The 22,120-nt window shown below is 42.3% G+C and overlaps 1 protein-coding gene across 1 annotated transcript in view; it reads left to right on the forward strand.

The window, feature by feature from the left end:
• GPC1 (glypican 1) overlaps positions 1 to 22,120 on the forward strand; it is a 418,979-nt gene that overhangs the window by 271,292 nt on the left and 125,567 nt on the right. The window contains exon 4 of the mRNA XM_078666069.1: positions 20,829 to 20,994. Coding sequence (XP_078522195.1) covers positions 20,829 to 20,994 — 166 coding nt within the window. The remainder of the gene's footprint in view (positions 1 to 20,828; positions 20,995 to 22,120) is intronic.

Here is a 22,120-nt window from a genome sequence, read left to right on the forward strand (position 1 = left end):
AGCAGAGAGCGCCCTTCCCTTGCAATAACCGAGGCGGGAATTAAGGGTGCACTGCAGCAGAGTCCTTCAAGATTCTAGTTGTGAGTTGCTTATCGAATTGAGAGTGTTTTTTGTATATCTGTAACCCTGTTAATCCCATTACACATACAGATTTACAGTAACACGATGCCACGAAAGAAATGTGAAGTGGGTGGAATTTGGAAAACCAGAGCGAGGGAGGACTCAGCTAGCGGCAGGCAGGCAGGGGAGGAGGGGGGAGGAGAGTAGGGGAGGCACGGCCTAGCGGCCGTGCAATCAAGTAGTGAGGGGGCGGAGCTGGGGGAGGCTGTGGAAGAGAGTAGGCAAGGCGACACGGCGGGAGGGGGCGGAGCGGGTAAACAAAGACGGACATGCACGCGCCCGTGACTTTTAAGGTCAATGCGCATGCGCATAAGCTTAATGCGCATGCGCATTGACCTTAAAAGTCACGGGCACTGCAAGGAATCGCCACGATTCCTTGCAGTGTGGATAAAGAGTGGATGAGCCCCTATAGTCTCGCTTGCTCGATGCGCATGCGCATCGACAGGCGAGACCTAAAAAGAGGAGCTGCAGGCAGAGAGCCAGTAAATATTCTCTACATATTCCCCTGCAAGTCCCCAAAACAGATGTGAGCACATGGGAAGCACAGGCAGCTACCTGCTGATCTACTCGGCTCATGAAGTGATGCATAAATGTGGGGATACCAGGATGAGGGATGTTGGTACCTCGTCTGAAACATAAAAGGGGACAGGCTGGCCTCTTCTTGATGTGCTCTAGAGGGGTATGCAGTTACTTCCCCGGTCTTTTTAGAAAGGAGTTGATCTTGATTCCATCTAATGAGTGAACAGAATATATATTCCATTGCACTGTAAGAGTAATGCATAACCTGTTAAAACCTGTAAACTTACAATTAACCTATTATTTGTTAATTGTGCACAAATTTGTCCTCAAAATAATTTTATTTGAGCTTAACACAAGGTGTATAAAATTAAGTTTTGGGACTGATTAAGTATACACATGTTCTTAGTGGTGTTGTAAAGTGAATAACTCATCCATCTGTCGATGTTTCTATCAGGGCGGCTCCTCCGCTACGGCAGAGGCGCGTCACCACCTTTGACAGCAGCAGGGACAGCTGAAAAACTATAAAAATAAAACAATAATAAAGCAAGTTTAGTATTGTTTTATCTTTCTCCATGCCGTGGATTCTTTGGGGCGGGGCCAGGGGAATGACAGGCACAGGGGAAGTGGAGTGGTGGGAGCACTGTTCTCAGTGCCCATGGCGGTTTGGCCGGCCGTGTTAGGCCGGCCAAACCGCCATGCGCCCTGAAGCTCTCTCCAACCCCAGCTGCGTTGCCGGGTTGAAGAGAGCAGGTACAGGCTCCAAGTCTCCCTGGGAGCACAAATCGTGGGTGTATTCAAAGATGGGAGAACACTCCTAACCTCTCCGCCGGATCGCCCCTTTGCATTCTGGTACATGCAGTTCGTATGACTTGAAGAGTTAGGAAAAAGTTCGCAAGTGTTTCACCAAGGTTGGTGCAAGTAAGTACTTGGTATTTCCAGTATCTCTAGACACGGCTCGTGTTTCGGGATAATATCCCTCATCAGTAGAGATCAGTTCTGGGGTGGCTGAGAAGGCTGCCAAACAACAGTCACAGGCTTCGTTGCCTCTCGGGCGCGAAGGTGCATCTCCAAATCGTGGGTGCTCTGGCCAGCCCTGACGCTGCTCTCATGTTGTGAGAGCAATGTCCGGATTGGCCGTTGGGCAGACTGGGAGCCTGCGCTGCAGCTAGAAGAGCGGCTGTTGGCGGGATTAAGGTATTTTTTTTTGTCCTCCACCGCACTACTTTTCCCCAACACCAGCCACGACTGTGTTCTGAGGGTCTCTCTGTGATTTATCTATCTGTATCATTGCCTCTGTTTATCTCATATTCTCACATTGTCTGCTTGTTTGTCTAGCTGACTTTGTAGCTTCTCTGTCGATTTATACTTTTCTGTTTCCATCTGGCCTCGCACCATCAGCATTCCCACGTATCTTTCTGCGTCTCAGATTCTGGCGCTCTGCCTGTCAGTCTGTCCGTTCTATTTATTTTTCTATTTGGCTCAGAATGCCTACATACCTGACTCTGGCTCTCTGAATGTTTAATGCATCTGTTCATATGTGGATCAGTCTTTGATTTTTCTATTATTTTTCCTGATTACGCGATCAGCATTAACCCGTTGTGTGTGCCAATCTGTCGCTGTTAGTTTATGTCTTTATTTTAGAGTGTGACAAACTGAATAATGTATTCTTCCTCTTCTGGGCTGTAGTCCCTTCATAGCCCCATTATATGTTCTTGCTTTTACTTTAAACTGCACAGCAGCCCTCTCCATCATTTGGGCAGGAAACCCCTTAAATGCGCCTATGGTCCAGCCTGTTACACACATTAAAGCACATTTAAAAGTGCCAGTGCATCCACTGAGGGAGGCCAGACAGCTTGCAGAGTTTGTCTAGCCCATCAAAACAATATATGTAATTGTAATTGCATGTATATAGCTCTTACTACCCCTGACGAGGCGTCAAAGCGCTTTTCAGCGAGTAGCACACTACTCCGGAACCCAAAAAGGATCAGTGGTGAATTAGTATAGGGAAATATGACATTCATCTGAGTGGTGGACATGTGAGTCTATTATTTAGATTGAAAAGAATGGTGGAGGGGTAGAAGAGGGAAGGGTCTATGAAACTGGAAATTCGCATATTGCTATCCTTGCAGTATGATGCAGCCGTTTCAACATTTCAAAGTTCATAAAAAACAAATCATGTTGAATTGTGGTCCAATAATGTGAGATGTTTACATGACTATGACCTAGCCTGGTATGTCTGCCATAATAAATGATAAGCAAATAGGGATGGGCATGCCACTTACGGCTCGGGCCAGTCGCGAGCCGGAGGCCTGACTCAGCTGCAGGTCCTCCTCAGGCTTCTGATTGCCACTTACCCTCTGCAATTATGGGCCAAAACCTATACACAAAGCATAATCCTTTGGTATTAAAAGGGAGATTAAGAGTTAGGCATTTAGTGGGTGGATTTCAAAATGTGAAACCAGGAAACCTGGAGCAATCCTAAGCCTCCCCGCTTGACGAATTGTGTGATCCTAAGCAAATAATTTGTTTAACAGAGCCTCCTTTTTTCTAGGTTTTCAGCCATGAGGGCAGCTGCCAATCTGGACATTCAGGGTGTGTGCTGTACATAAATAATCTAATGTATTAGGGTGAAATGCTCCTGCATGTTAAAGAATTACCTTTTTTAATTTTAAAGAGACTATCATATTTTCACCTGATGTTTGTTGCATGACTTAGATATCAACTATGTCTAGGCTCAGCTAGTACACGTACTCTCAGAGCCTTGGCTCGGCTTGGCTCTGCTCTCTCTGTTAATTTGTTGACTCGCCCACCTCTAAGTGAAGCAGTATTCACACACCATCTCCTCTCATCATTTAATAGATACTTTCCCTTATTTGGAGACTCAAGGGACCTGAATAGCTTTAGGGTTTTTCCACTCTTGAAGTGTTATTTACCTCATCAAATTAAATTTTAAATATATATTTATTGGACTTTATGTAAAAAAAGTTTAATTTTGATAATTTGTTAAGCTAAGCATGTTATTTAAAGCTAAATGCAATTTTCCACATTGGATACTGTGCCGGAATGTTAATTCCACACTGCAAGAGTTAACTATACTTGGGGTCCTCCTAACTCTGAAGGTGCAGAATTAATGGTGGTTCTGGGTTGCAGCCTGGGAAACTTATGAGTAATGAGAAATCACTGGAGGAAATGGAAAGTACAGGTTTGAGTCCCCAGTAGTTACTGCAGCACCTGCCTTGCATTCTACCAATGCCTTTTCTCCACCAAAATCATGATTATTATAATAATAGCAACTTTTTGACAATGTTATGTCTTTTTTCCAGCTAGAAAATCATTGCCACATGATCATGATTTTCATCACTTAGGCCCAGATGCATCAAGCATAAAACAGGTCGCAAAGGTTCTCAGAATATGCCCCTTTGCGACCGTTATTTTTGCATTTGGGATGCACCATCCCAAATGCAAAAATCGCAAATTGAGTATTCGCTAAATTGCGATTACTTGCATTTAAGGAATCTCAAATTGAGATTCCTTAAATGCAATGCATTAAAGTTTCAAAAATAGCGATTTCGCTAATAGGGCTTGCAAATTACCATGAAGTACAACTTCATGGTAATTTGCAAAAACTTTGAAAAATGCACTAAAGTGCATTTTTCAAACTTTCATGTTGCGCACTCACAAGGGCATGTGTGTGCGCAACATATGTGCACAGATCAATTTCAGGGGTGCAACAGGGTGTCCTTTGGACACCCCTGCACCCTTGAAATCGCAATCTCATTTTGCGATTCACTAATTGCAATTCGCAAATTGAAAATTCTTCCCATTCATTCCTATGGGACTCTAGGCCCGTAGGAATGAAAGAGGATGTATTTCTTAATTGCGACTCGCAATTTGCGAATCGCAATTAAGGAATTTTAAGAAATCGCTATTTTCAAAGTGATTTCTTCTTGCATACCATTTTGCTATTCCTTATTAGCGATTCCTTATGTTTCGCTAATAAGGAATCGCAAAATGGATGCTTGATGCATCTGGGGGTTAATAGCCATTGTTCGCGCTATATAAAACTTTATAAATAAATAAATAAAGTGTTTTTGTAAACGGGTAGAAAATGGGTAATAAAGCCAAAGTTGTTCATAAGAGGCGCCTCTAAAATATGTTTGGTCAGCACCCCCAAAATCCTTAAGATGTCCCTGCCAGTGGTTTCCCCAACTGCGGATCAGCAGATGGTGAAAGCCCCATTGCAGCCAGGCGGAATTATCAGCACGTAGCTTATGTATGACAGGACCAAATAACGAAGGTGCAGATGCGAAGGTAGCTTTAAAGGTACAAAATGTCCGCTCAGAGGCTTCCTTCGGTGCAAGCAGAACATTTTTCTGTGAAAGATGAATTACTGATGTTATTTTTCAAGAATCTTGGACAAACCTGTCGTAAAATTCACCTTGCCAATACATTTTTTTCATATCTTTTGTCCCTGGCGCTCTAAGCTGACATCTTCTTCTCAAAGGTACGCAGTGACACCTTGTGGAAACATTAGGTACTTCACAAAACTTTAGACTTTCTTCTTTTATGTGTTTCGCTTTAATTAACCGAGTTCTTGGTTTTGCGAGATGTGTTGCGCATTGGCTCTCAGATTTGGAACCTGGGCCGCAAACTCTCTCTGCTCAAGGCAGGTATATCCATCGTTTCTCTTGTGGACTTTGCCTAAAACAGTCAAAATTACAGAAACGTTACAATTGATGAAAAAAAAAACAGGATGCCTACCTTGATTGCCCCGTCTAAGAAGGAATGGAGCCACTGATATTTGCTCTAAGCTAAACGTTTGCTCCAGCACAAAACGTGGAACAAACTGATTTCACATTTTTTTGCTTGTTTTTACATAATGGGAAACGGAAAAGATATTTTCTATCTACTTTTCAGTTTTGAAATATTGAGCCATGTATGAAGCAAAATCGCTTCGTTCCATTGAACAAATATACATTGTGGAATGTTATCTCTTTGTTAATGAATGCCACCAATGGTTGTGGTGAAATTTTAAACTACAATATCAAAAGCTGAATGGTTTGTAAATATCAACATAGCACGAAATGGTAATATAAAACCATATTACATGTTACCAATTATATCTTTTTTGTATAACGTGATTATTTTGGGTTGCTAGTTTGAAAAAGTTGTATTTTCAAACAGGAAAATATTGATTGAAAATAGTAAGTGGAATACTGGACTATCAAGTTTTTTAAAATCTACAGTAAAAATAAAAAACAGAAGAATATACTATATTATGTAGTTAAACTGTATAGGATTTTAGACGCAAGCATTCGTTGTTGTTGAAAATACGTCCTCCTTTTAAAGTGACTGATGGTTGCAGCTGTTCTTTTCTAGGTGCAAATACAAGTGAGCACTGATTGGGATTAGATTCTTTAGGTTTTGTTTACTTTTCAAGAATAGGTATTTGATAAAACAATGGGTAATGGTCATGGGCCCATGAAATGATGTGATTCTGTTGCATTTATCTCATAATTATAGTTTTACAACATTTGCCAAGTGATTTGTGGCATAATGTGCATATTGCAACAAAAAACGTTGAATCCAGTTCAAATGGATCAAAATAATACTACAAAAAGTTTGCTAATAAATTTATCTTTTTCTCTGCATAATTTAGAAAGTCCAGTGGCAGCATTTGATCCTCCATTTCCGCCCAATACCAGTGGCCTTGACAGTCGTAAAGCTCTATGTGATGGTTTGGTGGCTGTCATTATGATACTGAAACCCATATTTCACAAAAACAGTGAAATAGTTTCCGAATTCAGAAGTTTTCTGTAAAACGTAAGTTTGTCTAACACTACACTTTGCACAATTAACCCCTTCGACGCTCATGACGAGCTGGGCTCGTCATGAGGTAGCCTCCTCGCACGCTCATGACGAGCCCAGCTCGTCATGAATAATGGGTTTTTGAAAATCCCAGCGCAGGAAGGGAAAATGTGCCGCGAGGATGTGGTTAAAACTCTCAAAAATTATATATATATATATATTCACTGAAAAAACCATAGGTTATAGACCATATATAGTTAGGAATTAGCATTTAGAAAACCTTATTTTACTCACACAAAACCATTGAAATTCCATATATAGTTAGTTGCACTAACTATATATCGCGCACCCGCAATCCACTGCTGATGATGTCACATATTACATCATTCATGACATGGTCAGTGACATCACTGATGACATCACTGATGACATCTCAAATGACATCACTGATGACATCATCTAGTGTCTGTGTGTTTTTGTAAAGTTTAAATACGTTTTACATATTGAAGAATGACTGGATGGATGGAAGACTGAGTGTGTGTGTGTCTGGCTGGGAGGTGTGTGACTCTGTGCATATCAATGTGTACTTGTATCAGTGATTGTATAAGAGAGTAAGTATGTGTTAGTATATGTGTGAAAAGTATGGTGTTCTGTGTTTAACTATAGATGAGGAAATCGAAGTGTGATTGATTCTTCACAGGACTGACTAGGTGTATGAGTGCATATGATAGTGTTCTAATAATAACTGACTGTATGTATGAGTAATTGTATGGGTGAATGAGTGAATGTGTGTGTAGACGTACGAATCAGTGAGTGCGTATGTAGTAACTGGTATTGGTGTGTCATGATGTCATCAGTGATGTCATTTGAGATGTCATCAGTGATGTCATTTCAGATGTCATTAGTGATGTCATCAGTGATGTCACTGAAGTATGGTGTTCTGTGTTTAACTGTATGGATGAAGAAATGGAAGTGTGATTGATTCTTTACAGGACTGACTTGGTGTGTGAGTAACTCCATGGATGAGTGGCAGTGTGTGACTGTCTGCATAGGTGTATGAGTGCATATGATAGTGTTGTAATAATGAGTGACTGTATGTATGAGTGATTGTATGGGTGAATGAGTGAATGTGTGTGTAGACGTAGGAATCAGTGAGTGCGTATGTAGTAACTGGTATTGGTGTGTCATGATGTCATCAGTGATGTCATTTGAGATGTCATCAGTGATGTCATCAGTGATGTCATTTGAGATGTCATCAGTGATGTCATCAGTGATGTCACTGACCATGTCATGAATGATGTAATATGTGACATCATCAGCAGTGGATTGCGGGTGCGCGATATATAGTTAGTGCAACTAACTATATATGGAATTTCAATGGTTTTGTGTGAGTAAAATAAGGTTTTCTAAATGCTAATTCCTAACTATATATGGTCTATAACCTATGGTTTTTTCAGTGAATTTTCAAGGTTTTGTAAATGGTAATTCCTAACTATATATGGTCTATAACCTATGGTTTTTTCAGTGAATTTCATTGGTTTTTTAACAGCTAATATCTGTAGCTGTAAAATGTATTCTTCTTTAAATCCCAAAATATATTTTATATGTTTATTAATAACTTTTTTTTTAAATATTTTTTTTTCTTCGTTCCCGCTTCGCGAATCGGGAAGCTTCCCGTTAGCTGACCTTGATGCCGCGAAATAGACCGCGAGCCGGTAAACGTTTCTTTACCGCAACTGCCGCATTAGAAAACAACATCGTGACGCCTCCCGTCCGCATGACGTTTCGCATTGTCGCGTGATACGTCATATGACGTGCTACGTTAGCGAACTGGTACGCTTACCGAGTCGCAAAGCACAGGTTTCTGGAAGCAAACCGGGAGGCCCTGCAAAGCGCTTAACGTAAACACAGCAGGTCATGTGACTTGGTAATAACACTTTTCATTGCTTCATTTCACTTTTGGTTTCCTAATGATGTAAGACTAGGTCATATAAACTAAAATGAACACTTTTCATTGGTTGAGAACTATTGTTTTTCCCAAATGATGAAAATCCCTCCTTCTTTCCTCACTCTGACTTTCATCATTGTGAGAGAAAGACCCTTTGTTACCAGTGAGCAATGGCTTCTTTAGTAGCTTCAGCTGGTGCTTCCCCACCACCTCCACCACATCCAAGGAAGAGTGGACCACCTGCTGAAGTTATAATTCAGCAAGAAGAGGAAGAAGAGGAACAGGACGACGAGCACGAAGAGAGGCACTTTTTGCCTGAGGAGCCCAGGACGTCTCACCGGAAAGAAAACTTCATTTGGCAATTTTTTAAAATTCCCAAAGGTCAGAAAAAAGTAAATGCAAGATACGTAACTTGCCTTGTATGTCAAGATAGACTGTCCAGAGGGACCGACAAAAAATACAGTTTCGGAAATTACACAATGCATCGCCATATGACTAGGTGGCATCCTAACAACTACAGTGCTGCACAGTTTCGTAATGACCTAGATAATCTCCCTATTATGGCCAGAAGATCTGTTGTACCGGAAGTAACGGGACCAGAGGGCAGGGAGATGGTGCCAAATATACAAACGAGATTTCGTGAAGTAAAACAAGTCTGCGTATATTGCAGTGGATTCATTTGCTACGGAGAAAGAAGCATCACTCTGATCAACAGAGCTATTGACTATCATATGCAAGTTTGTACGAAACGCCCCAAATAATAAATTCTTTTTTTTTGTTTTGTTGCTCCTGTTGAGCCCTTTACAATGAATCGTTTTCGTTGCCCCCTCCGAAAAAACCCCCCAAAAAATATAAAACTGTTCAGAAAAATTAAAAAAAAGTAAAAAAATGTTCAGAAAAATAATAAAAAATATATAAAACAACAAAAACAATTAAAAAAAAAGTTCTTTTCAGAACTACCTCCCCGTTATTAAAAAATTGGTACAATATTTGGAACTGTGCCAACCTCTATTTCTCGTAGTTCGCTTCCCAGTTCGCTCGCCGGTACGCGAACCGGAAGTGAACCAAAAATTTTTTTTAAAAAAAAGAACAGTAAGTATAAGGGAAGGAAACAGACACTTATGTTAAAAGAAAGACAGCTATAGGGGAGTAAACTAGAGATACTATTACCCGTAATCCACTGCTGATGATGTCACATATTACATCATTCATGACATGCTCAGTGACATCATCAGCAGAGGATTGCGGGTTTTTTGGCAACGTGCCTTATCCACGGTTTAATAACGCTGCCTTTTGCTTTATATAAGTTTTCAAATTGTATGAAATATATACCAATAGGTCGTTATGAACCTTTAGGTAGTGCTTTTCTTCATGAGGTCTGGTCGCTTCCATACACATACAGATGTTTCAAAGATGATCAAGAAGTTTATCTGAATGGAGAGGAATGCATTGAGACGCCAGATCATTCACTAATGTGTAGGCACATACAGTTACACGGTTCATGCAACAAACACCGACCAAATATGGCTTGCGTGTTGCAAGGCACGCCAGTTCCTGCTATCATCCCCACGTTCAAGTTGTTGGAAAATGGTAGTTATTTGATGCTCAATAATGAAGATTGTTCTGGGTTAATTAAAAGTATTCCTTTTATCGTAACAGTAAGTGAACGGGTTATTTGCTGCAGAAATGTTCTATTTCCTCCTACACATGAACATAGGGAGTTTTCAATCTGGCCACAAATACCAACCTTGGGAGCAGATTTCAACGGCATTGCAAGAATAAGAGCTCTTTTGTCTCAGAGAGAGATGGCCTTGAGTTCGGCCCGTGAAACTTTCGTGCTTCACATAGCGAACACCCGTACAGAGGTGCAGACCCTTTTCAATACTGATTCGCCTTTCCATTTCAGCAAGATGGTTCGGACTATCTTTAACGCGTCCTCCACAAAGGCCCTGGCGCACTTTTTTAAAGTTGTTACCAGTGGTCTCGTGACTTCATTTGAGAAAATCTTTGGAGTCATCCCTGCTTTCTTTCATTCTATTTTTTCCACTGTGCTTGGTGGATTCCCATTTTTACTTGCATTACCAGCGGACGCTCTTGTGCTTTTTTACATTTTTAAATATGGATGTCCCTCCTGTGCAAGCTCCCGCCCTGCAGCTGCTGACGCTGTTCCGCCATCGCATGCTAGAATATTATGGCACAATGCCGTTGGCGATATTAAGCACGGCATATGGATTATCTTTTCGATTCTCCTACTTCACCTGTGTCCAGCCTGTATTTCACTGCCTGACCTGTGATTTCGATTTGGCCATTGATGTGTGTCTCTGCGGACCGGTTTCTCCTGACGTCGACTTTAATCAGCTGATGACTCCTATCATTACTCACAAGTTGGTTTGTCCTGGTGAAAGGATTATGGCTGTGGCATTGATGCATGGACTAATTGGTCCCTGGAATTTACTGGCGGCAACACAGTCTTTCTTGGAACAGAGCTTTCTTGAAAACCCACCGAGCTGTCCTCTGATGGTGATAGAGGATCCGGTGCTGGGAGAGCACGTATGTTCTTTTCCGCTTTTAAATTGGATGGCTGAACTCTTTTCGGATGAAGACGGTGACTTCCTATTGGAGGCTGTTGCAGCTTATTTTGCATACACAGTTATGTCATAGACCTTTTTCATGTTTGATCTGCTGAGTACTAGCATTTCATTGACAATTCATTGACTTATTTGTCAAGTTTTTATTATTTAGCTTGTCTATTGGCTTAAGACTCGATAAAGTACTTGGCTGTTTTAGTTTTCTTTAGCATTAAATTTTCCTAGTTTTTAATGTTTTACCTTGCGGACCGTCCACATATAAAGTTGCAATCTGCTCTCATGAGATGGCACTTCTATTATCTTATTCAGTTCGTTTCCGGATCATAGGGAGGTGTCATCTAGGTCCTGGATATCTTTACACCGTGTTAAGTTAGCATGGGCTCATTACCGGTTTAAACGCCATTTTTCCTTTTTTGCAACTTCTGCACATGACACTTAGTTGTTGCTTTAGCTTTCAACCTAGTAGTTCATCGAGGTTTACATGAGAATAATATGTTATTGCTCTACTATCTGCTTTGCTTGTTAAACTATATCTGTACAGCGAGTGCTGAAGTTTCAAGAACAACACGATACAGAATTGTTATGAGGTCTGATCTCCACGACTTCATACTCATAACATAAGTGCAGCTTCTGCCAATTCTGGGCATGAGGCGGGTTTTATATTGCTTTGCCGAACACACATACACAACACTTGATGCGGTTCACATGAAGAGAGAGCTGCTGTATGCTGATGTGATTCCTTCAAATCTAAGACACTAAAGTATGGGCACGCCCTAAACCAACACAAACAGACCTTCTTAGCAAATAATATAATATGTGTATTAGGGAGGGTGAGATATAAGCAGCCGCGGGCCGTGGAGGGAGTTACGGTGGGGCAGGGAGGCGGGGAGGGGGAGGGGCAGGGTGGAACCCTCTCCACCCTGCCCCTCCCCCTCCCCGCCTCCCTGCCCCACCGTAACTCCCTCCACGGCCCGCGGCTGCTTATAAGTGTTGCTAACTCTTATTCATTTACAGCATGTTAACATACTGTCACCATTCGCTTTTTATGTACTAGTAACTATGCTGGTAATTTTGCTACTGATAATATGTGTACTTGTATTATCTAAGATACTACGCCTGAGAAGACGGCATTAGTAAATAAACATTTCAAATACACATGTGTTCTTCTTAACTCCATGTTCTGGTTTCTAAGAAATATATAACGACCGACTGTTCATGAGTTCCACGTATCCTGAGGTACTATAAGTTCATATTCTGGATTGTCTAAACATTGAGAGTTTGTTATATCCAATGTGACACTGTACCTAGCTTGCTAAGGGGTTTTTGATTACTAAGGTGAGTTTTGGGGCACCCTAATTAGCCGAGGTTCCAATCCTCTGTCCACAGTTCTGTGTGAGAACAGAAACCCTGCGACAGGGGCACCCCTGAGCCTTGCTGGAGCTTCATCACACTTGCGATACAACTCCAGCAATGCGCCACCTTTACGGCACAGATACATCACGCATCTGTGCTGTTTTTGCCCCATGATGCGCCGCATTGTAAATGCAGCACACCATAGGTGACGGAACAGCGGCACAGAATGACTAACACATCCCTGGTGATGCGCCAGTCATCATAAATCTATCCCTATGCTTCTTATCTTGTTAGAGATGAACCGCCATATGTATCATCAAAGTTTTTTGCATTTCCTAAATAGCGAACTTTAAGGAATAAATAGCGATTCTTTACCATTCCTAGTTTGCGATGAGCTATTTGCTAATTACAAATTACCCATTCATTTCCTTCATTTCCATAGGGCGGTTGGACTCACTTTTAGCTCGAACGGCTGAATGGATTTCCACGAAACTTGGCAAAATTGTAGGGACTGGTAGCCCGATGTGCCTTTGCTATGTCTCAAGATATATGTTCCAGTGGTTTTTACGAAAATTAACTTTGAAAAATATATATTGGGCTACATTGGCCTATATATATGTTGGAGCCCAAATGTAGCCCAATGTAGCCCAATGAAGCCCAATGAAGCCCAATGTAGCCCAAAGATGGCCGCCAGAGACAAAAAAACAAATGTAGCCCAAATATCAGCCAGATGTAGCCCAACTATAGCCCAGTGACAGAATGACCAATCAGCTTCGCAAACCTCCGTTACGCGAAGCGGAGCGCTGTTACAGATATATATCTTTTTTTGAACGTTAATTTCTCAAAATCCACTGGAGCACATATATTGAGACCTAGCAAAGGCACATCGGGCTACCAGTCCCTACAATTTTGCCAAGTTTCGTGCAAATCCATTCAGCCGTTCGATTATTATTATTATTTTTTTTTTTTTGCCCCGCGGGGCCCTTTTAAAACCTCCACATCAAACCTAGGGGGTCAGCGAGAATCTACTATGCCCCCTTATGGTCATTTGCCCCTTCGCTTTGGCCTCCGCTTGTCTCTCGATCCTACCGAGAGACAAGATGGCGGCCGCTACGGACTGTTTGGAATGTTTACAGACGCCGGAGAACCAATCAGCTTCGCTTCACAAAGCTCCGTTGCGCAAAAAGTACGCGTACTGGAGCGCTGCCCGGTCCGCTGTTACAGATATATATCTTTTTTTAAACGTTAATTTCTCAAAATCCACTGGAGCACATATATTGAGACCTACAAAAGGCACATCGGGCTACCAGTCCCTACAATTTTGCCAAGTTTCGTGCAAATCCATTCAGCCGTTCGGGCTAAAAGTGAGGCCAACCGCCCTATGGAAAACTCAATGCTAAAAACACGTTTTGGGACCCCCCTTTTTTCTCGGCCCCCCCTTGACGAACCCCCCTCAAATTTTCAGGGCCTGCCCAGAAACAAAATGTTCCATTTTCCTGAAAATTTCAGCCAATTCCGTCCACAAACGCCAAAGTTATTAGACATAGAATTTTCAAAAATCCCATAGAGAAAAAATCCTAACTATATATACCTACTGGCGACCGCCAGTAGGTAATATATTTATATATATATATATATATATACATGTGTATTTTTATGTATGTTTGTTACTCAGTGGGTAGTTACAGTTAGATCAGCTGTTCCATAGGAAAAGCGTATTTTGTGTTGCTAATTATGTTGACACCGTTTGAAGAATCTCCACCAAACTTTCCAAAAAGTTGCTAGTGTTTGACTTATGTATGCATGGAAGGTTTCGGTGTCATCCGTCAAGCGGGGATCGAGAAAAAAGGGGTGTCCCAAAATGCAAAATCCCCAGGCATTTACCATGGACTTCATTAGGCAAGACTACAGCAAAAACTGCAGAATGGATTTACACCAAATTTGGTACGCAGATTGTGCTTTTTGTGATTTGCTGTAAATCCATGTAGGATTTTTTCAGATATTACGGTGCAAAAAAATATTGATATCTGGACGGTTGGCCTCAAACCCAATTATAAAAAAATAGAGCATTCTGATTGGCCCAAGGAGCTTTTTTCCTTTGCCCCAATTTGCTCCCAGGGAAATGAAACTCCCGCAGGAGCAAATATCATGATTGGCTGCCAGCATGAGAAAAATGTTGCTGCAGCCATTACAGGACTCTGGGACCTAGTTCCCTGTCCTGAACATGTTAAAATAAAAATATGCAGTGGCAGAGTAGGGATACCCCTACCCCCTAGGCCCCATGGGGGGGAACCACCAGAAGGCGAAAACAAAAATATATGTCAGAAAAAATTGCCGCGGTCCCATGAGTCTCCCACAGATTGTAAAAAAGAAAAATGGCGTCCAGGGCTGCTTCGTTTTATTAATAGGAGTTGGCAAATGTTTAATATTTCTTATGTTTCATAAACAAACTCGCAAAGTGGAACTTTGGTTTTGAAAAACAAAAAACTAATGACCCACACACGGGAATTTTGAACCCAGCGTGTGGGGGTTATTATAGTTTTTTTCCTATGCCTCACTGCAAGGTTTTTCCATGGCTGTCCCTTACCACCAGGTTATCCTTGGTGGTGATGGACCGTAAAAAATACATTGCATCATCCGCCCTAAATAGGGTGTGAGATGGGGTGAAATGTCCTTCTTCTGTCTGCCCTTACTCTGGTGGGCTGTCTGTGGAAGTATTCTGTCAATGGAGCCAACGGTTCTCCTTCGACGGAATACTTAAGGCCTTGTCTCTACAATGAAGCAGGCGAACCAAGGCTTTGGCGGGCAGGGTCCTCCATCGAGTTTGCGGCAGAGTACCCTGTCCGCCATACTCTAAATCACAAGTCAGGTATCTTAGTAATACGCTGCCACTTAAGGCTGCCCTTAACAGCATAAGCCAGATTGCTGACACAAGCAGCAAGTCTGACTCAAATTATCTAAGAAGAGAGTGGTAAAATTTAGCTCCAACACCGGGGTAGCAGCTGCCTCACTTTCTTCTGTCTTTCATTTCTGGATTTCAGTGATTCACCTATAGTTTTGTTTTTTGTATTTGTTTGTTGCTAGACTGGCGGTTGGTTTGGATGGTCTCATATTTGAAATTATATGGAATCTAGTGTAGTTAACCGACAAGAAGCTAAAAAACATAAACATTTACCCCAAATATTTTTGCATCATGATAAAGCTCTTATTGACTGGCATGGTGAGCATATGATGCCATGTAACGGTGAAGTTGGAGAAGTTCATCCTGATAATCCAGGTTAGGTGGGGTACTCTTTTTCAAGAGCTGTAATTAGATTTTCCCATGAAATGTAAAGCACCTACGTGTACGCGGCCAGTTCCTCCATTAGAGCGGAGGAGCGTCGCCCCACTGCTTACTCGCACTGCGAGAAGCAGAAACATAAAATGGTATTATTAATACCATTTTATGTTTCTGCTTCTCGCACTGCGAGAAAGCAGAAGGGTATGCCTGATTGGGGGTGGGTGGGTGGGCGAGTCGGGCCGATTGGTTTGCCCGCGCTCTGGGCCGACCAAACCAGTCATGCATACTCTGCCTTTTCTCTATGTAGGCTGCATGCAGCCTACATAGAGAAAATGGCCTCCCCATAGTTGCCCTGCTGGGCGCCGTCCGCACTAATGACAACGCTGCCATTGCAGCGTTGTGATTAGCTATGGGGAAGGGAGGGAGGCTGCCTGTGGCTGCTTCCTGTTCAGCAGGAAAACGCGGGACCTGGCCAGGAGAAGAGGCGGCGCGGGACCCGGTAAGGTACGTTTTTATTTTAATTTGAGTTCAAATAAACACCCCCCGCCTCCTAGCCCACGCGACCCAAACCCCGCCCCCCCATCCGCGAGCCATGCCAGCGGCAACTGTACGTATAATCGGTGTTTAACGAGGCACCTCGTTAAAGCTCAGTTTAAGGGCCTTTCCAAAATTCAAGCTTCAAATACATTAAAATTAGGAGACAGAAACGTTGGTATTGATCTTCCAATCCATAGTATGTGAGGTTTTCCAAAATAGACATCAAACCATCAGCTGAGGCAGAAGAACCCTGTACTGCTAAAAAAGGCAGTGATTTTGAAAATCTCTCTTTTCAAGAACTTGAGTCCCATTAGATTACTGAACAAATCGAAATTCACTAAACGAAGGCCATTTGTATCCTCGAAGTCTTCCAACAACATGCCCCAGCCTAAAAACCAATCTTCAAGGCCAAACATTCAAGTAGGTCTTATAATCAATCTTGCTCTCAGGATTTAAAGGCTTAGAAAAAGACCTTGAAATCACCTTTTCTGTTTGAGAGAATTCAAAATTGATGTCAACATCGTCCTAGAAAAATGTGTTTCAAGCTCAGTGTCACTGAGGCATACATGATGGAACAGAACAGCATTGTGGGTGTTGGAAATTATACTGAATACCATGGATGAATAACTGAATGTTGTAGCATCTGTATTTATTTCTTCTGTGTGCAATGTTTTTATATATAGGCTTCTATGAATTTTTAGGTATTTTTTTTTTACAGTTGTTGCTATCTTTTATGGTTTTAACAAAAACCGAATAGATAAAGAATTCGTATTCGATACCGAAGACTAGTCGAGTCCCAAACCGTTTGGGAGCAAATGCAGGAATTTTCAAAGTCAAAAGCTATGACACCGAATCCTCAAAAGTCACTTTTGAGCAACTGCATTTCTGAGCTTTCTGCTACAGCTCAGAATAAGAAAATGACAGCAAAAAGGCAAGACAAATTACTGGTTACAATGGCCAGTTATCCTAATTTTGCCGCAATTATTTTGCTCATAAGGGTCAGTGTGTTACAGAACCTGTCAAACGAATATGCCTTCTTACATTACATGCCTTTTCTCCGCAAGCCATTACAACGCAGTTGTTACAGCGACCGCGTTGTAACAACGCATACCATTGCCCCGCAAGTCGTAACAACGACTTGCTCTAGGGGGTGGGGGGTGCTGGATGTTTGAATAGTATAATTTACTATTCCAACTCCAGTATGTGCAACAGTAGGGAAGGTGTTGGATTCTAAATCCAACACCTTCTGCCCACTCCGCAAGTCATTATTACGACTTACGGGGTAATGGTATGCGTTGTTACAACACTGTCGTTATAACGACCGCGTTGTAATTACATGTGTTGAAAACAATTCGTGGTAAGTGCTGTTTACCCTGTCAAACACTTCCATAGACAGAATCCTGTTATACAAACAAAATGAATTTTTACCAAGTGTATCCGGGAGTTCTTCAATACCTCAGCTACAGCAGAGCTAATTATTCTCAAGGGACCTAATGTTTTAGAATCACCCACAGGTATCCCTTCTTAATTTTTATTAGTGGGATCCTTTGGTAAGGTAAAATCAGCAAATCTTGATGTAGATGGAGATATTATGATCTCTCTGATCAATAACTCGGTCTACATGTTTCAGCCATATCAAAGGTGCCACTTCAGGTCAAATGGCTTTCTTCAGGACCGGTAATTCATCACAATCCCCTTTGTGTAGTTGTGTCTGGTGTTGACCCCAAATTTTGTGCTCTTGTGATTAATTCGCATTACATTTGCTGTTTTTCGTATTTCTTACGCTAGCCATAAGTGGCACATATTATATGATACTTGTTCCCTTCATTTGTACAAAAATGGTTACTGTATTGGTACAGTCATGTAAACATACTTGCAATTAGGAGAAGCTGTGAATTAGAAATGTATTTAAAATGAGTACACTAGAACCAACTATGTACTTGAACTCAATACTCGCTACTCTTTGCACAGTATGTGAATCTAAAAGAGATTCACCGAGTAAAACACATTGTTTCCATGTAAGAATAGATCTGCAGCTTGAATAGCATTGGATTCACGTCACTCATCCATCCTCTGCAGAAGGTTGAAATAACTCATACTTCTATGCACATAGCCAAGACAGAAGGTAAATCACTGCAGCTTCTGTACAACCTAGGGCTTTCAGTTTCTTTTCAGAATTTTTCAATTTTTCTCACTCTCAAATCCATGCTGAGAGCACTCGAGTTCCTGCTCTTGCCTACTCTTTGGTTCCTCAGACCACTCACTGGCATGCTTGTCTGCACTCAAGCTTACTCCAGTTTATTCCTTATCTATCGATCTATGTACGGGCTCATTCTATGGCTCACTGGCCGGTGCACAGTGGCCCTTCAAGACAATGCCCAATATTTGCAGTATGTTTTCTTAATATTTCTCGTTGGTATTTTTGGCGACAAGATTGTTTGCCCATACAAAGATGTGGACTTTGACCAATCCAGCATGGCTGTTCTGTAGCATGGAACCTCATCACTATGTGCTTCCTCTTTCAGTAGCACATGCACACTCTTTGAGCAGAACATTGCCATAGGTGATCTCTTCTTGTCTGCTCCATTGAAACAGCAATTGCTTTGCTTCTGTCTGCTTACAAGGTCCAATTCTGCAAGCTTCTGTCTTGGTAACTTCAGGTCTGCAAGCTCGAGTGTTGGCATTGTGGTGTGCAAGCTTCAGATGTTTGTTGATGCGTTCGAAGCTCAAGGCCTGCTTGCTGAATCCTTTTATTCTCCCATGTTTTATTAACAATTCCACAACTCCAGTCTGAAGACCCAACTGCAAGTGCTTGCACTTCAGTCAGAACTTAGTTATCAGTAGGTTTGTTAAGCATGTTCATTTTTCTTCCGATGCTGTTGAGACTACTTTCCTGAAGGCGTTTATTAGTAACTTTGGTCTTGACCAGAGTATTTACCTGGTCAAAGAAGGCGAGGTCTGTATCAAACTGCTCAACACAGATGTTTTGCTCCTTGTACTGTTATCTGCTCTGCACCCAAGAATTGTGAGCAACATAATGGCATAGTCGAGTTTGCATCACCTATCACCAGGACATTAATTTTGATACCATTCACGGGCTTTCTCTAACTAGCTTTATTTGCAATGAATCAAGATGGTCATGGGCTGTGAATCCTATTAGGTGGAGTTGCAGTGATCTTTGAAGAGGTGAGTCTTCAAATGCGGGGAATTTAGGCAAGGATGAAAAAATGTGAAGCCAAATCATTTTAGATGTTTGAGTTGAGTTGGTGAGGGACGTCTGTTGAAATATATGAAGCAAATCAAATCAAGAGAGGGACTAGGAGCTGATTATAAGTTCCACGATTCTAAAATATCACAGTTACGCAGAAGTAAGATTGTGTTCCTCCAGGGGAGACAGAAAAAGGAAGAAATGATAAGAAGCTGTTGGTCAAGACTGGGAAGCTAATCGACTGGATCCGGGGGTCCGAGTGATCAGAAGTGATTGCCCTCACACACACAGATGGGTGTCATGCTTCATCATTGGGCTGCTCCTCATTGGGCCGGCACTGCAATGCCCAACGAGCTCCTTGCACGGGCTCTTTATTGGACATTTCCTGATTTTAAGCTGTAATAATGAGTGCAAGTGAGGATGTAGGTGTAGGGTGGTGAGTTGAGTGATTTAAAATAGTTTAAGGGGTACCAAAGACAGCTTTAATAAGGGGGTCACTTGACAAGAGTAACAGCACAGGAACTGTCACAGGAGCCAATGAACCTGGACAGCTTCAAGGTAAGTGACGTAGGGTCGCCTCCAGACCAGCAGAGGATTGTAGGTCACGGGTAACTCATCGTGTGGGTCTACTTTATTTCCACAGCTAAGCTTACCACCCTACACTTACGTCCAGACCGATATCTACTTATCTTTTCTTCCTTTTTCTGTCTCTCCTGAGGGAACAGCATCCTTCCTCCGCGTAGTATGTTGAAATATTATTAATACATGCATTCAGAATGGCTGAGCAGGTTCCTGTGGCTGGATGTGATGCTTTGAATTTGCTTAAGATGACACCAGGACTTTAGTCTCTCTCAGTTGCAGGAGGGCAGAGAAGACAATGTAGTGGAAGTAAGAGTTTGGGAAAGGGGATGAGAATGGTTTGTCTATAAGATTGTGGTAGCTACATGTATCTTAAATATTTTTGTTTCACAGGTGGACAATAGAGCAATAAATGTTCCTGAGGCATAAGATCTGCTTTTGATGACTTCCAGCTCTGAGAGTCCATGGAAGACCTTGAAGAGCTCAGAGGATTGGCTTGAAGTCTCACTAAATTGTGTAGCATAGTGGAGTTCCTTCACTTGCTTCAAAGCCTGTTGATATTCCCTAATGAGAATGCTGCAGTGTCCTCCACACTAGTTTTGTGACCATGCTGTTTAAGGTTTTAGCCAGTTATTTTCTGATTGCCAAGCTAATGTTGAACAATTTGTTAGAGACCTTGAATTTCAGTAATTTATTTATGCTAGCATGTTGCATGCATCTTAATATACACTTGACTTACTTATGCTATATCTGAATCAATTTGTACTTTAGTAAAACATAATACAATGAGTTGGAAATTGCTATGCACAGTAATTACCCTTCCGTCCATTACTAGAATTTGTGCACTCTTGCACTTTTTCATTATCACTTTTCTTGTTGTCCTGCTAGGTTTCCTTGAACCAGGAGTGCACTCGTGCGATCATGAAACTGGTGTATTGCCCTCACTGCAGGGGCCTGGCAAATGTCAAGCCCTGCCTCAACTATTGCCGCAACGTCATGAAAGGCTGCCTCGCCAACCAAGCAGATCTGGACACGGAATGGAGGAACCTTATAGGTAAGACTGCTTAAGTGACTGGATCAGTGGGCGAGTAGGTGACGGGTAAATGAGGAATCAGTGAAAAAGTCACCCAGATTAAAGACCATGGGCCAGAGTTACAAAGACTTTGCTTCGGGTTTGCTTTACTTTTTTAACTCAAAGCCAACGAAAAGTGTTGTGTTGGTATTTGCAATCAAATGCAGATCCCAAATTGTATTGGACTGTAACCAAAAGTAAGACAAAGCTGCACAATGTGCTACCTTGTGTTACTTTGCATCAAGGATGCATTCCATGGGTGTTGACATGCAACTACCCAAGGGTTTTGACGCAAATCCTTATCTACAAAGAATTGTAGGGGAGCATTTGCTCCAAAATCCTGCTTCTCTCTGAGGCAGTGGTACGTGAATACATGTTTTCATTTCTTCTCATTTTTCCCTCTGTGCATGTGTGCTGCATTCTACAGCACATATACAAAGAGGTAGATTAAAGAATTGTTTTTGTACAGGAAGGGACCTCTTCCTGTACAAAACCTCTGCTTATCACATCTCAGACACTCTTGGACTATGCCGCAAGAGTGTCTGCATTGGTGCATGGCAGCATAAAGTCCAACCAGCTCAGGAAGAGAGACACACAGCATCATAGTAGACACGGCGCTGTCCTGCTCTCTCCTGTTCACACAACACAGTGCAGCAATTTTAATGCTGTGGTGCATTGAGTGATTTCTTAGTAATTCTGAGTCTAAGGGGCCCATTATGATGGCGGGCGGATTGCCCCCGCCAGCCTGGCGGGAGCAATTTGCTCGCCATCCACTCTCGTTTCCCCCCCCCCCCCCCCCTGCCATATTAGTATGGCGGGGGGTACCTCGGCGGACAGAAAGACCGTCCGCCGCTTTTCCGCCCAAGGAATAATATGGTGGCGGTGTCTATCAGACACCGCCAGCCATATTATGATGGGCTTTTGGCAATGCCTTTCCGTCACGGCAATGCTGCCACGGAAAGGCAGGCGGACTTCACTCCCGGGGCCCCGTGCGGGCCCCCAGAGTGAAGGAGAGTAGGGGGGTGCACATGGGGGGTACCTGTGGTACCCCCCTTCATCGGCATTTACAAAGCGGCAAGCACCACGCGGTGCCTGCCGCTTTGTAAAT

Source organism: Lissotriton helveticus, chromosome 11 (genome assembly GCF_964261635.1).
Source record: "Lissotriton helveticus chromosome 11, aLisHel1.1, whole genome shotgun sequence".
Classification (NCBI taxonomy): Eukaryota; Metazoa; Chordata; class Amphibia; order Caudata; family Salamandridae; genus Lissotriton; species Lissotriton helveticus.